Source organism: Oncorhynchus masou, chromosome 22 (assembly GCF_036934945.1).
Source record: "Oncorhynchus masou masou isolate Uvic2021 chromosome 22, UVic_Omas_1.1, whole genome shotgun sequence".
NCBI lineage: Eukaryota > Metazoa > Chordata > Actinopteri > Salmoniformes > Salmonidae > Oncorhynchus > Oncorhynchus masou.
This window is the reverse complement of record NC_088233.1, coordinates 50,543,361-50,559,536: the sequence shown is the minus strand read 5'-3', so window position 1 is coordinate 50,559,536 and position 16,176 is coordinate 50,543,361. Positions and strand designations below refer to the sequence as shown.

The 16,176-nt window shown below is 40.6% G+C and overlaps 1 protein-coding gene across 1 annotated transcript in view; it reads right to left on the bottom strand.

Annotated features, from left to right (window-relative positions):
- Positions 1-522: 522 nt before the first annotated feature.
- Positions 523-16,176, bottom strand: part of coro2bb (coronin, actin binding protein, 2Bb) — a 46,260-nt gene continuing 30,606 nt past the window's right edge. The window contains exons 3-12 of the mRNA XM_064930495.1: positions 12,231-12,347; positions 10,664-10,813; positions 9,092-9,256; positions 4,933-5,049; positions 4,674-4,778; positions 4,234-4,330; positions 3,565-3,677; positions 2,560-2,650; positions 2,306-2,439; positions 523-2,093 (exon numbers count right to left, since the gene is read on the bottom strand). Coding sequence (XP_064786567.1) covers positions 1,962-2,093; positions 2,306-2,439; positions 2,560-2,650; positions 3,565-3,677; positions 4,234-4,330; positions 4,674-4,778; positions 4,933-5,049; positions 9,092-9,256; positions 10,664-10,813; positions 12,231-12,347 — 1,221 coding nt within the window. The 3' untranslated portion in view covers positions 523-1,961. The remainder of the gene's footprint in view (positions 2,094-2,305; positions 2,440-2,559; positions 2,651-3,564; positions 3,678-4,233; positions 4,331-4,673; positions 4,779-4,932; positions 5,050-9,091; positions 9,257-10,663; positions 10,814-12,230; positions 12,348-16,176) is intronic.

Here is a 16,176-nt window from a genome sequence, read left to right as displayed (position 1 = left end):
TATATAACTGGTTGTTCAATGATATCTATAAAAATGTCCTTGTCAGGAATACATTCAGACGACACTATGTCCATTAATGGAATAGGTTCCATTGATGCTGTCAAAATAACCACTTCAGTAGTAGAGACAAAAACCCTTGAGCCAAGTGGATGAGGTGGAACAGCTGCTATTGGGTATTTATATATCACCACCCCTTTTTTTAAACTACTGGTAATTGAATTAGAGAGATAATACACCCTGTCATGTACCATGAAGAGTACTGCAGTTTAGGAAAGGGCTCCACCTAGTGGAGACTTTATGTAGAAGCGTGGTTCCTTTGACCTTGTTATCATGGTGCACCTTTGTGTTGTAACAAAAGAAGATGTGGACACGGCAGAATATAGAATTCCAGTGCTTCTCTAGAACAGACTGTTGATATCATTTTTGTTTCTCTGCAGCATGTTTGCTTCGCGCAGTTCCGATGATGCATACCACTAAGCTGTACACAGATTCAACCACAAATGTCAACGTACTGAACACTCCTTGTCATGGTGTCAATGCATTTATTTAGGGAGAGGGGCAACTTCAGGAAGACATATTATGATATTATGTTACAGTCATTAAGAAATAACATCCTCTAGCAGTCATACATTTACCTTGTATCTTACTAAACCCACTGCTGCCTATGGCTATATCCTTAATACACTTACCCTGTCATTTTTCTCTCCGTACATGACATTATTTGTTTTACTTGCAATAAATACTCTCTCCTATCGTTCTATCATCATGTACTACAATATAAATATACCAGTATCGTTGCCGGTTACGGGCCTACTGTATTATACAGTCAAATGATTAGTGTTTGCCGTTGCTAGTTACCTCTGATCGGTAGTCACACATGACCACAGAGTGGTCATGCAGTAGCTACGTGTGGCCAACGTGAATTGCGAGCATCTCTACCGACTTCATACAGACGTCTGCGAGGACATGGTCCCTCAGTGGTCGAGGGGCATACACACATCCCTCAGGGGTCCCTTCAACCTTAAGAAAGCCTCAGTCATATTCATGTTGTGGTCAACCTGCTACCAAGTCAGCAAATATTTGTCACCCAATATGGCTTTAAAGTCTGTTTTTGCCTTTCATCTAACATGGCGCTCATGTATTTATTTATTTTTTAGTCAGAATGTTCATTTAATGGCAAAATGTAACTATAAAGTGAAAATATGATGAGGCTCTATCGCAGATTCATCATAAGTAATAGGATGAATAATGTATGGGATGAATAGTACTAGACAAGCCATCTGTTTGAATAGGCTTGGTTATCACTCTATTGCCTCATCTCTTTCCCCATCCTCCGATAGGACCACTGCAGAGACTACAGACTACATATGCTCAACCCAGCGATACACCTGCAATACCCCTGCTATGCAACTACAGTCCTCACAAGTCCTCATATTCAAGGGCCTTCAAGTCGCAAGACATGACATTTCATGTCTTGAGGACAGAGCCTGCTTGAAGTTAAAGGGAAACAATGGCTTCACTCCCCACATAACTGATCCTGTCAACTTGAGTAAATTCTAAGCAGAGCTATCTACCACAGTTGGTCTTGGTGCTTTGGCTGAATGGGGACATACTAAGGTTCTGTTGCTGAAGGAGGTGAAGTTCTTTGGAACGTGGAGAAGGGATGAGGAGGTGCAGCCAGGTAGGGTGGTGCTGGGTATATTTTTGGCAGTGTTCAGGGCTTGGTGACCCGCTCTCAGGGTGAGGGACACAGTGTGACAGAGGTTGCCTTCCGATTCCTTACCCTTCTCCCAGAAGTGAGCACAAGCTCACTCACTGGACCCGCATGGACTAGACAGAGGGAGTTTCCACCCGGGGTGAACACTTCGGGAAGAAGGGAAGGGAGTCAGCCACCAGTGGTCTCTCTCCCTGAGTGGGCAGGAGGTCAGAGTGGGGAGGTCAGGGGTCAGCCAGGTCAAAGGTCACAGTTTGTTGGCGTTGTTCCGCAGGTTGTTGAGCTCCAGCTCCAGCTGTTGGAGTCTAACGTCTTTCTGCACCAGCTCCTCTCTCAACCTCTTTAGCTCATCTTGCTGCCTGAAGAACGTCCGCATGAGCTGGGAGAGAGGAATGACACACACACACACACACACACGCACGCACGCACACACACACAGAAGGTCATGGTAAAGGCATAGGCAGATGCATTGGCAAGACAGTGCCTGTGGTTGTCCAGTGTGCTATCTATTCTATGTTGTTCAAGACATGCTAATGCTTCTGAGAGTGAGTAGGGATGTCATATACACAACAACACATCAATTGGTTTCACCTCGTTCTCTGTCTTGGGTGGAATACTCTCCAGCAGGCCATTCATCACCATGGTCTTCCTCTCCCTCACAGGGGCCTTGAAGGCCTTCTGGCAGGGCCGCTTGTATCCAGCCTTTAGGGACATCAACACTGGCTCTGCGCACACACACACACTTGGATGATGCTCACCAGGTTTGCATAATTGTATGTTTGTATCAGTATTCATAAAAACATTATTAACATGTGTATGCCATTTTGCAGTATTGCACTACTCACCTCTGTCCATCCCACTCAGCCACTCATCTGCAGTGAGGGCTGGTTCTGTGCCTGCTGTCATAGGGTAGATGTCCTCCTGGTATGTCTCAGACTGCAAAACCACAAGACAATATTAATGATTCCTATAGCACCCAAAGCAGAAAATCAATGCTGCTGCATTGCCTTGTGCTAGTCTAGAAAGCACCTAGGTGGTATGATAAGGGAGATAAGCCAAGCATAACCCATATGGTGAGAGGATTACATTTCAGCTTGTTTCTGTCCTGGGTAATATTCCACACTAACGTAGCATTAATGGCCAATATCATACAGTATCTCAGCGACTCAGACAACTCCCTTTTTTCCAGGAAGGACAACATTTGATATCACTTGATTTACTATGCTGACGCATTCAGTTATTGAGTGCCCTAACACATTTTCTGTAATATTACTATTTGTGGACTCTTAGGATTTGAACCCAGGTCCTTAGGATTTGAACCCAGGCCCAAAGGCCTTCTTGACCAATGAAGCACATTAGTACCATCTCTCTCTCTCTCTCTCTCTCACACACACACACACACACACACACACACACACACACACACACACACACACACACACACACACACACACACACACACACACACACACACACACACACACACACACACACACACACACACACACTAGTTAATTACATTTTGCCATGTAGCTAACTGCTAGAACAGAAATGTTTCTCATTTTGTTTCATCAGACCTGCCTAATTATCACTTGAAAATGTTTCCATTTTTAGTAGGCTAAATTACACATAATTCCAGAGGGATCTGTTTTAGCAATTTGTAATCTATGACATTTCAGATGGCATTCCTTCCTGCTGGAAGGTGAAATAGGATGTAGTGAACTACTATTTAAAATGAACCTTCAGTTAACTAAACTATATTTTTCCTAAGGCTAGTGTAGCTAAAGTTCTTCCATTGTGAAGTGATTGGTAGCTTCAGAGTAGCTTCCCCAACACTGCACTCCATTCACCCTTCGTGGGACTATCATGGAGATGGGCTCGATGAGGCCCCTCAGAGTCACCAGCTTGTAGAAGCGGAACACCTCGCAGGCTGCCACGTCCAACCCATGTTTTGGCATCACTCCTGTGAGGGTGGACAAAGAGAGGGAAAAGGGGGTTGAGGTGAGTCTTAAAGTTAAAAGGGACACCTACATACCATGCCAATCTAGGGGCTTCTACTGTCAGGAGCAATGTTCAGACTGAGCATGGATAGAAACGGAATGTCTGGAACAGTCACAATTCTCGAGTTCAGTTGGAGATGAGAGGCGAGTCTGGTCTATCTGCAATGTTCTGAGTGCTGCGAATGTCCCTCTTGTTAGGATTCCTGATTGTGCTGTGGGTTCACTGAGTGCTGAATTTGAGATCACATCCTCTAAAGTCATGCATTGATGTCATTTTGCGCTAACATCAGAGTTCTGAGTGCAGATCTCAAGTTTTATGATTCAGGACCAATAGAAAATAACTCAACCATGTACCCTGTCATGTATCTGAAATGTTGTTCCAAGAGTTAGAAAAGTATGATTTTCACTCATTGATTAACCTCAATTTACAGGCTTCCTCACTGATGAACGAGACCTGGAAGGATGGCATTGCGATTTGTGAGACTACTTAGTATTCATCGATTGATGTGACTGACTTACCCAGGCCTTTCTGTGGAGCCGGGGACCTGAACTCCATTAGGTACTGCAGGTAGGGCTTCTCTGTGCCGACCTCATAGTATCTGATGTTACCGTCTCCCTGTGAACCAGACACAGATAACTAAGATCTCACAGCAGATAGCAGTAATGTTGAGGTTCCCATGGTAACACACTATTTTACACACATGCACACATACATACATATACTTCACACACAGACACACACCACACAAAATGCATTTTCACAATTATAAGCAAATGAGGACACACACATCCCACATAGGGGTTCCATTTCAAGTCAGTCAATTCAAAAAGTGAAATTAAATCCCATTTAAATTCAAGAGAGAAATTCACATTAAAATGTACAAAATGTCATTCATACACATCACCTCGTGTGATAGTTGAAAGCTAAGGTCAAGTTGCCTTGGTATGACGTGTCTTACCTTGCCTGCCAGGTAGAGCATGTGTGTGTCAGAATCATAGAAAGGGAAGAGCAGCCCAGAGAGCCCATCAATCTCCTCCTCTATGATGGGCATGGACAGGTCCTCCTGGAGAGAGAACCTTAGTGAGACACTGCTCTTCACACACTCTCTCTCTCTCTCTCTCTCTCTCTCTCTCTCTCTCTCTCTCTCTCTCTCTCTCTCTCTCTCTCTCTCTCTCTCTCTCTCTCTCTCTCTCTCTCTCTCTCACCAATGAGCTCACCTGATCCCACAGTGCCACTTGTCTAGTGTTCCATCGAGAGACTCCGGTGGTCACCAGGCGCTTCATGTTGCCCAGAAACACCACTCTGTTCACCCTGTGGCTCTTACAGTCAGCTTCCTGTTCACATATATGGCAACAGCTCTGGAAAATTATTCAAACTGGCTGTGTTACAGCACAGCGTTACACAATACAGTATCTATGTCTACAGAGTTAATCCTAATGCCAAAGTATTTGTGTGTGTGTGAGGTGTTTAGTGTGTGTGTATGTTTGTGTCCAGGTACCCCACAAATGGTGCTGTATATGGAGACAACCCAGGTGTGTGAACAGGTCACTCTGGCTTTAAAGGCCATGTTGCAAGTAGAATGGGCTACTAAAACTAGAACATACACCCCTTGTAGATGACATCACAAAATGAGAAAATAAATACAAATAAACATATATACACTACCGTCCAAAGATTTAGAACACCTACTCATTCAAGGGTTTTTCTTTATTTTTTGCTATTTTCTACATTGTAGAATAATATGAAATATGAAATAACACATATGGAATCATGTAGTAACCAAAAAAGTGTTAAACAAATCAAATATATATTTTACATTTGAGATTCTTCAAAGTAGCCACCCTTTGCCTTGATGACAGCTTTGCACACTCTTGGAATTCTCTCAACCAGCTTCACGAGGTAGTCACCTGGAATGCATTTAAATTAACAGGTGTGCCTTCTTAAAAGTTAATTTGTGGAATTTCCTCCCTTAATGTGTTTTAGCCAATCAGTTGTGTTGTGACAAGACCAAGTCCATATTAAAAGACCAAGTCCATATTATGGCAAGAATAGCTCAAATAAGCAAAGATAAATGACAGTCCATCATTACTTTAAGACATGTAGGTCAGTCAATATGGAAAATGTCAAGAACTTTAAAAGTTTCTTCAAGTGCAGTCGCAAAAACCATCAAGCGCTATGATGAAACTGACTCATAAGGAATGCCACAGGAATGGATGACCCAGAGTTACCTCTGCTGCAGGGGATAAGTTCATTAGAGTTAACAGCCTCAGAAATTGCAACCCAAATAAATACTTCACAGAGTTCAAGTAGCAGACCCATCTCAACACTGTTCAGAAGAGACTGTGTGAATCAGGCCTTCATGGTCAAATTGCTGCAAAGAAACCCCTACTAAAGGACACCAATAATAAGAAGAGACTTGCTTGGGCCAAGAAACATGAGCAATGGACATTAGACCCATGGAAATGTGTCCTTTGGTCTGGAGTCCAAATTGGAGATTTTTGGTTCTAACCCGCTGTGTCTTTGTGAGACACGATGCGGGTGAACGGATGATCTCTGCATGTGTATTTCCCACTGTAAAGCATGGAGGAGGAGCTCAGTGAGGCTGGTTGAGTGAATGCCAAGAGTGTGCAAAGCTGTTATCAAGGCAAAGCATGGCTATTTGAAGAATCACAAATATTAAATATATTTTTATTTGTTTAAGACTGTTTAGTTTACTACATGATTCCATATGTTTTATTTCATAGTTGAGGTTTTCTATTATTCTACAATGTAGAAAATAGTCAAAATAAAGAAAAACCCTTGAATGAGTAGATATTCAAAAACTTTTGACCCCTAGTGTGTCATGTAATATGTAGCTAATGTTATGTAATTTAGCTAGAAATGTGGGTATCGCTGATCGCTGCTCGCAGTGGTGTAAACAGATAATCAATGTGGCTCAGCAATCGTGTAAAGCCTGGTCAATATTCTATTTCATGTTTTTGTGGTGCGTGTGCAGCCCAGCAGTATATAAGCTATTAGATCTCCAATTTACAATGTCATATTGAAAAATATTTGACAAATCCAATTGATATATATCCCACTATTGATTATTGTTTTTAATTGTTTTAAAGTGAAACATAGCCTTTGTAAAAAAATTAAAAAATAATGTAATCGCTAGGACCCATTTCTGAATACTTACTGTAGGTCACTTTTTCAAAACTCTTCACACAATGAGCACAACAGCAGTCTGTGGGCTAAACTGCGGATAGTTTTCCATTGCTTTGTCACAAAATGTATTCAATGACTACATCTATCAAATTTCATGAATTACTTTCTCCCTCAGACACAACCACCACCAAAACTCTATGTACCTACAGGCCAATTTTCACATTTACATACTCTTTTTAAAACTGTTAAACTTAAGTTCAAAACCTAACATGACACAAAATTGAGTAAGACAGCAATTTGCTACATTTCTGCCCTATTGAAATATATTCCAAATCTAAAAAATGAAATACTATCAAAAACAATTAGACCAACCACAGCTGATTCCCATTGTAGCTGAACACCTACACAGGTGTTAGTCTTTCAATTTCATTACCATCTATACAAAAGGAGACATTTTAGGAATAACGCTGTAGTGTAATGTAAACATGGACCCAGCCAGAGATAGAGAAGTGGCTGACAGAGGAAGAAGAGTGAGGAGAGGGAGAGGAGTACTTATGCGTGGTGGAAGAATACTGAGAGTAAGATCAAGAGCTCTAGTCTCAGATGAGATTAGGGCTGCTATAATTGATCATGTAATAAATCATGGTCTGTCAATGAGAGAGGCTGGTCTGAGAGTGCAGCCAAATCTGCAACGCTCAACAGTGGCATCTATTGTGAGAAATTTTCAGCAAAACAACAGGTAAGATGTGCATTCTGCAAGGACATCTGACTGACCTGTGCATTACAGAAGTAAATTGAGCAAAGCCTCCAAACCCACTTGTGTACAATTATTTTTGTATTCCTGCTTAGGACCCAATGGTTACCTCCCACAGGCGGGAGAGGTAGGATTTTCACTGCTGCATTGGAAACTGCAATCGTTGATATGGCCATCAGAAATAATGGCATAAAACTCAGAGATTCAGGACAGTGTTGGCAGACAACATTACATTTGGAAATATTCACAATGTAAGCATAACTATTTCGAGAGTCCTGAAACAACATCAAATCAGGATGAAGCAGTTGTACACTGTCACCTTTGAGAGGAACTCTGAACGAGTCAAGCAAACTCAGGAACCAATATGGTATAGCCTAACCCTTATGTTGCCTTGTGGATTTATTTTAGAGAGTCATGGAGATTGAAGCCAGGCCAACAACCCAGATATTCATCTTTGTGGATGAGGCTGTTTTCAAACTTGGCCAAAACACGGTGGCGAGGAAGGAAGGTGATTGGGAAAAGAGGCACAGTGGATGTCCCGGGTCAGAGGGGCGCCAACATCACAACGTGTACAGCAATATACTCTGATGGATTGCTGTTACACAAATCGCTAATTGGGCCATACAACACCGAGCGTCTCATTTCATTCCTGGATGACCTCTATGGAAGGGTTGTGCCAGGTGAGGAAAGGGTTGCAGTGTGGCGAAATGGGCCAACGTTTGCAATTGTATTGGACAATGTGGCATTTCACCATTCCACGATGGTGTCACTTTTCCTCCCACCTTACTCTCCATTCCTCAACCTCATAGAGGAATTATTTTCCTCATGGACCACCATCCTCATGATCAAATGTCCCTCCTGGACGCAATGAATGCTGGATGCTTGGACATATCTGTAGAAGATTGCCAGGGATGGACCATTAATGCCAAAAGATTATTTCCAATGTACATTGCCCAAGATGACATAAGATGTGGATGAGAACCTGTGGCCAAATGCAGAAGACAGGGTTGACAAGACGGTGTATATACAAATTCTTGTATTTTGGAATCACTCAATGCCAAAAAATGTCATAAAGCATCATGTCTGATTAATTCCTGTAACATATACTGCAGTGAATTCTAATCAGTAGAGAGGTGTCATTCTTGTGTTGTAAAGACATTTTTACAAAAGAAAACATTGTGTATTGCTACCTGTTGTTAGTGTTTTTTTATTCATTGTTTTATGAATGACAAAGTGTGCTTGTTTGGTGACAACCTTTGCTTGTGTTATGGAAGAATGAGTTGATTTGAGACATGTATGAAGTGTTCTGGTAGTTTTATTGCATTTTGGATGTGAAATGAACTGCTTTGCCAAGCTGAAAGTTGGTTAGGAGATTTGCGTGAAGAGTTTCCTAAGTATTGAGAAATGGGTCCTCGCAATTGTAAAAAACTGTAATATAGCTGGTGTCTCTAAGTCTACATGGGTGAATGACCAACCTGCAGGACCTTGCCCGAGCGAGGCTCGATCACACGCAGGTGTTTGTCCTTGCAGCTGGTGGCCAGCAGGCTGCCATCGGTGTTGAAGGACATGCAGAGCACCACGTCTGAGTGACAGTCAATCATCTTCACTGGGCCTCCCACCTCCAGGTTCCAGATCAGGATCTGACAAATGGAGGGACATAAAGAGTGAAAGTTAATGAGGGAGAGACAAAAGTCTGAGGATTTGATGTGATATAAGAGAGAGAAATGGGAGTGAATTTATAGGAATATATATATATATATATATATATATATACAAAAGTATGTGGACATTACTTCAAATGAGTGAATTCATCTATTTCAGCCACAATCGTTCCTGACAGGTGGAGACAATTGAGCACACAGCCATGCAATTAACATAGACAATCATTGGCAGTAAAATGGCCTTACTGAAGAGCTCAGTGACTTTAGGATGCCACCTTTACAACAAGTCAGTTCGTCAAATTTCTGCCCTGCTCGAGCTGCCCCTGTCAAATGTAAGCTCTGTTATTGTGAAGTGGAAACGTCTAGGAACAACAACGTCTCAACCGCAAAGTGGTAGGCCACATAAGCTCACAGACCACCAGGTGCTGAAGCGCTTACAAATGTTCTGTCCTCGGTTGCAACATTCACTACCGAGTACCAAACTGCTTCTGGAAGCAATGTCAGCACAAGAACTGTTTGTCGTGAGCTTCATGAAGTGGGTTTCCATGGCCGAGCAGCCATACACAAGTCTAAGATCACCATGCGCAATGCCAGGCGTCGGCTGGTGGAGTACGCCACCATTGGACTCTGGAGTGATGAATCACGCTTGGTGGATGCCAGGAGAATGCTACCTTCCCGAATGCATAGTGCCAACTGTAAAGTTTGGTGGAGGAGGAATAATTTTCTGGGGCTGTTTTTCATGGTTTGAACTAGGCCCCTTTGTTCTAGTGAAGGGAAATCTTAATGCTATAGCATACAATGACAGTCTGTGCTTTCAACTTTGTTGCAACAGTTTGGGGCAGGCCCTTTCACGCTTCAGCATGGCAATGCCCCCGTTCACAAAGCGAGATCCATAAAGAAATGGTTTGTCGAGATCGGTGTGGAAGAACTTGACTAGCCTGCACAGAGCCGTGACCTTAATCCCATCAATCACCTTTGACCTTAATCCCATCGAACACCTATGGGAACGCCAACTGCGAGCCAGGCCTAATCGCCCAACAGTGCCCGACCTCACTAATACTCTTGTGGCTGAATGAAAGCAAGCCCCCTACAGCAATGTTTTAACATCTAGTGGAAGGCCTTCCCAGAAGAGTGAAGGCTGTTATAGCAGCAAAGGGGGGACGAACGCCATATTAATGTCTATGATTTTGGAAGGATATGTTTGACAAGCAGGTGTCCACATACATTTTTTTTCATGTAGTGTTTAGAGAGAGAGAGAGAGAGAGAGAGATGAAAGGGTGAACAAAGTGAGAGATTAAGATGGGTAAAGCGAGTGAGGGGAGTGAGAGAATTCATTAAAGAGAGGAAAGGATGGTAAAGAACACGACAGCAATGATTTACTGATACCTTAAAGTCGTAGCCAGCGCTGAAGAGGATGCCACTGCAGGTGGGGTGCCACTCTATGAGACCCACTCGTCGGCTGTGTCCATACAACTCCAGCACCGCCTCGGACATGTTCCGCCTCAGCCCTCCCTCTGGAATCTCCCATATCCGCACCTATAGGCCACATATAGATAACGGTCATAGACATCGGCATGTCATCGTGGAATGCTCTGCCACCAGAGGTTACTCAGAAAAAAGGAAGTTTAGCTTTAAAAAACAGTTAAATAAGACCTCTCCTCTTTCTAAAGATCTAATTTTAAAAATACTGTATATCATATATATATATATAATACAGTGCTATCAGAAAGTATTTCCATCCCTTGACTTATTCCACATTATTTCTTGTAATAGCCTGAATTTAAAATGGTTTAAATTCAGATTTTGTGTCACTTGCGTACACACAAGACACCATAATGTCGAAGTGGAATTATGTTTTTTGACATTTTTACTAGTTATAGTAAAAATAAAAAGCTTAAATGTCTGGAGTGAAGAGTATGAAGTAATGTCTGGAGTAAGTAAGTATTCAACCTCTTTGTTATGGCAAGCCTAATGGGTTAAGGAGTAAAAATGTGCTAAACAAGTCACATAAGTTGCATGGACTGTGTGCAATAATAGTGTTTAACATGATTTTTGAATGACTTCCTCATATCTGTACCCCACACATACAATTATCTGTAAGGTCCCTCTGTCGAGCAGTGAATTTCTAACACAGATTCAACCATAACGGAGTTTTGCCAATGCCTTGCAAAAAAAACAAAAACATTACATACCCATTTGAGCATGGTGAAGTTGTTAATTACACTTTGGATGGTGTATCAAAATACCCAGTCATTACAATGATACAGGCGTCCTTCCAAACTCAAATGTCGGAGAGGAAGGAAACTGCTCAGGGATTTCAACATGAGGCCGATAGTGACTTTAAAACATTTACAGAATTGAATGCCTGTGATAGAAGAAAACTGAGGATGGATCAACAACATTGTAGTCACTCCAAAATACTAACCCAAATCACAGAGTGAAAAGAAGGAAGCCTGTCCAGAAAAACATGCATCCTATTAGGCACTAAAGTAAACTGCAAAAATATTTGCTTGAAGAATTACAAAAATAATAACTGTTAAAATATTGCACAATCCAGGTGTGAAAAGTTCTTAGAGACTCAGCTGTAATCACTGCCAAAGCTGATTCACACATGTATTGACACAGGCTTGTGAATAGTTATGTTAAAGACATTATTTCTGTATATCATTTTCAATAAATTTGCCAAGTTTTCACTTTGTCATTATGGGGTATTATGTGTAGAAAAAAAACAAACATATTTCATCTATTTTGAACACAACAAAATGTGGAATAAGTCAATGGGTATAAAACTTTCCCCTATGCACAGGGATACCCACATGCACACACAGGAAGCACACACACAGACATGTGTGCACACACGCACACAGAGACATGCTTGCGTGCTCCCAAAAACACACACACACAGACATAGACACACATGCACACACACACACCAACAATTGTTGTTACTCACAGAGCAGTCCTCTGAGCAGGAGGCTATGATGTTGTCGATGAAGGGGTTCCATTTGATGTCCAGCACGCCTCCCTGGTGGCCGCACACTTTAGGTTGGTGAGGGTCAATTCGCCCAGCCTGGAGGAGCACATGGAGGAGAGAAACAGAGACAACACAAAACAGATACTGTAACTAGCATAAAAGCATTATCATCCCTTTATTTTAATCTAAACATGCTGATCAAAATTCAATCCCATACTCAAAACCTTGCTGAACTCAATGAGTAAGATAACTCAGGATATTTGAATTCAACAGAATATTGTCTACGAAGAAAAATGACACATAACTGTCTACCACCAATACATAACATGAAATGCATCAACAGGGTTGACACCAATATTGACAGCCAGTGTTTACCCCTAACGCCCACTGAGTGGTGCCACTGTACTGTGCCATATGTTGCACTGCATGAAGCCTTTCACATCATCCTGCTTCCCTCAGCATCTCTGAGCTACTGGATCTTAGGGTCAAAAGCTGGATCAATTATAACAAAATAGATGCATTTTGATTTTGAGTAGATGCTTTCTGATGTGTATAAGGACAGTGAGCAATAGGGCTATTTTGACAGAAACCACACAAGTTAAGTATATGATTTCCAAAATAGGGTTAGAAGGAAATCCAGTTGGAAGTACAAAGGAAAGTAGCCTAATTTGTAATTCAAACATGCCTCACAGGCCACATTGCTATCATTGCTTAATGGAACCCATTGTATCAGTGACATTGTCAGTCTTTGTCTTAAAGTGTCTGATACAACAGTTAGGATAGAAAGAGAACATTGTAAGACAGGAGGGTCACATGACTGAAAAAATAGGATTCAAGCTAACTCTGTACCAGTCACACCCTATAGCATGGCTGTTTACAAGTGGAAGATGTAGAAGTGACTAATGTGGGTTAATCCTATAATAAGTGGGCCTATACAAGCCATATGACCTAGACAGTAGCAGAGAAGCCTGTGGCTTAAACTGAGGAACCCTTGTTCACTATCACTTCTACTAATTGGCTATTAAGAGCAGTATTTTAAAGCTGTAGGCTTCCTCATCATGGCCAACAATTAATCATTGTTTCCCCAATCAAACCCCCCCCCTTCCCCACTCCTTCATGCTTAACATATTGGTTTCTGAGCACATTATTTCCTCTAATAAATATCACTTTTTACCACTTACACATCTCAGTAAAAAAAATGTTGTATGTAGGCTAGTAATAATTTTTTGGAGCCTTGTTTTCAGTCCTAACAAACTGGCATCACTAACATGAGTATTGAAAAAGTTTATGCACACCTCACACCAGTGACAACAGACATAGCTAAGCCAACTATTGAAACATTCAATGGCAAAGAATTTATATGTAGTGCCAGTGGTAGAAATAACTAAGCATGTTAATTTGGAGTCAAAAAGGACCGCGTGCGCACTGTGAGCAATAGATGAGAGGGAGGAAGCCATCATATTTTGCAGGTCCTTTTCATCGGTCTCAATCTTATCTATAGATTATTATACAATAATTTAGGGGGGTTTTGGACTATGAAATAACTATCCAAGGGAATATCTTGTCAGAAATGAGGATACTGTGAAGCCACAGGACGCTGAGCTGCGGTAAATTTGCAGGACAGGTAGCTAAGAACAATCAAGTGATCTAGTCAAGTGATCTAATGGACTAGTGATCTAGTCCATTAGCTAGCTAGCTAGCCAAGACATTTGGGTAGCTGAAGGTATTTTCATCCTAGGCTCTAGCAAGGTTGTTGATAATTTCATGGCTGCAGATGTGAAGAATGCTTCATTAACATGTTGCTGCCATGGTAATTCTTACACAGGTACACTCAAAGTCAATCTTAAAATAATGTCCTTCTCGTGGTCTGAACACACATAGGACTATTGATTAATTATAATGTAATTATTAGTGTTTACACAGCCCATTTAAATCTCACCCAATGTCTCTATTCTTTCTAGTGAGGGTGATCTGGCCTCAGGTCAGTCAGCCCTATTAAGTGAGGGTTGCTTTCTTGTACCTCAGACATTAAAGATATATCAAACATTTTGTGCATTAGGTTTACATTGGGGTTTTCAGTACATTTCTTATCAAAATAATTTACATGTGGACAACCAAAACTTTGACAATAGAATCTTCAGAAAATGTCATTTTTTTGTACCCTTTAAGTTGCATCCTTTCTAACCCGTGAAAAACCCACTAAAACAAAAATAAACCACACAATAAATCAAAGAGTATTAACGACTAACAGATATTCATTAACAGGTGGGTTGTGTGTGGTGGCGTGTGTGTGGTAAATATCGTAGGGTAAACAACGTTCTGCTTTCCCCCTATTGCAAGGTTTATTACAAGACAAACATGATAACTTTCTCCATATTAGAAGGCATTGTTTTACATTTTAGTATACTTTCAAAAAGTTACTCTATATTTTTATTACCTATCTCTGTTGGATATTCAATTTCTGCTTAAAAAAAAGCATATTATTTTAAGATTAATACGTAATGCTTTGGAGGGATCAATATGTATGAACTGGGTTGGCACTGTCTGTCAGTCCCCTGTAGATGGGGCGCTTGGTCCGTAATAAGTCTGGTACCTGAGACAGCTTATACAGGGAAACAGATGCATTTTCTATTTTGCCTACTCACGAATAGAACGTCATCATTTGGGATATCAACTATCTTGGAGTACAATACATTGTAGCCTTAAGTTGAATTAACAGAAAATCATAGGTTCTATTTAACAGGGTATGGGGTTTACTTCAAAATGTATTTTAGGGGGAAGTCAAGTCCCGTACAATGCTTTAACCTTATATTTATCAAATGATCAATAAAGGGACCACTCTGAACATTTCTCAGAATAATTCTAACACCACTTACGTACGTCTATGTGTAGGTGTGCCAGGTGTATATTATTATAATGTTTTCTATTGTTACTTCATCAGATCTCTAGTAACCCATTACACTCAATATTATGTTACTTTATCTCTAGTAACCCATTATACATTTTTGTGTTACATCACAAATTTCTCCCCTACACCAGTGTTCTATTTATACAGGTGTTTGAATATTCCCCCTAGTGTTCTATTTAGCAGAATATTCAGGAATAGTGCTTTCTCCTTTCATATCTCCACATACACAATGACATTATACCATCAAACTCCACCTATGAGTCATGTTATCCTTATGTCATCTAAAGTCATGTTACCCTCAGAGACATGTTATCCTCACTACTAATGAGATGTGTAATCATGTTATCCTCATTACTAATCGAGACATGTTATCATCTGAGAAATGTTACTCGAATGAGATTTCTGAGACATGTTATCCTCTACCTGTAGATCAAATGGGCAGGGGTGGACAGAACCCCAGATAACATTACAGATACAAAATAACTTGAGCTAGTCCTCTGACAGCTCTAATTCACTCAATAATTTATAGCTAATTTCAATCTCTAATTATCCAATTTTCTATCAGTTTATTATCCATATTTCAATGTTGTTATCCAAATTTCAATTAGTTTAATATCCACAATTCAATCAAAATTTCAATCTTAATAGTACTAATTTCGATCCATTTATCATTCAAATTTCAATCAACTTAATATGTTATATCTCACAATCACACAAATTTCACATCCACATTCACTTAGTACTATTCCCAAACACACTTGATAATCTCCCTTATTACCCATGTGCATCTTCAACAATTCTCTTGTTGTTACTTGCTTTGCACTATATGTATCTTCAACGGTTCTCTTGCTGCTACTTCCTATACAGTACCAGTCAAAAGTTTGGACACACCTACTCATTCAAGAGTTTTTTTAATTTAAATTTTTACCATTTTCTACATTGTAGAATAATAGTTAAAACATCAAAACTATGAAATAACACATAACCAAAAAAGTATTGAACCAACCAAAATATATT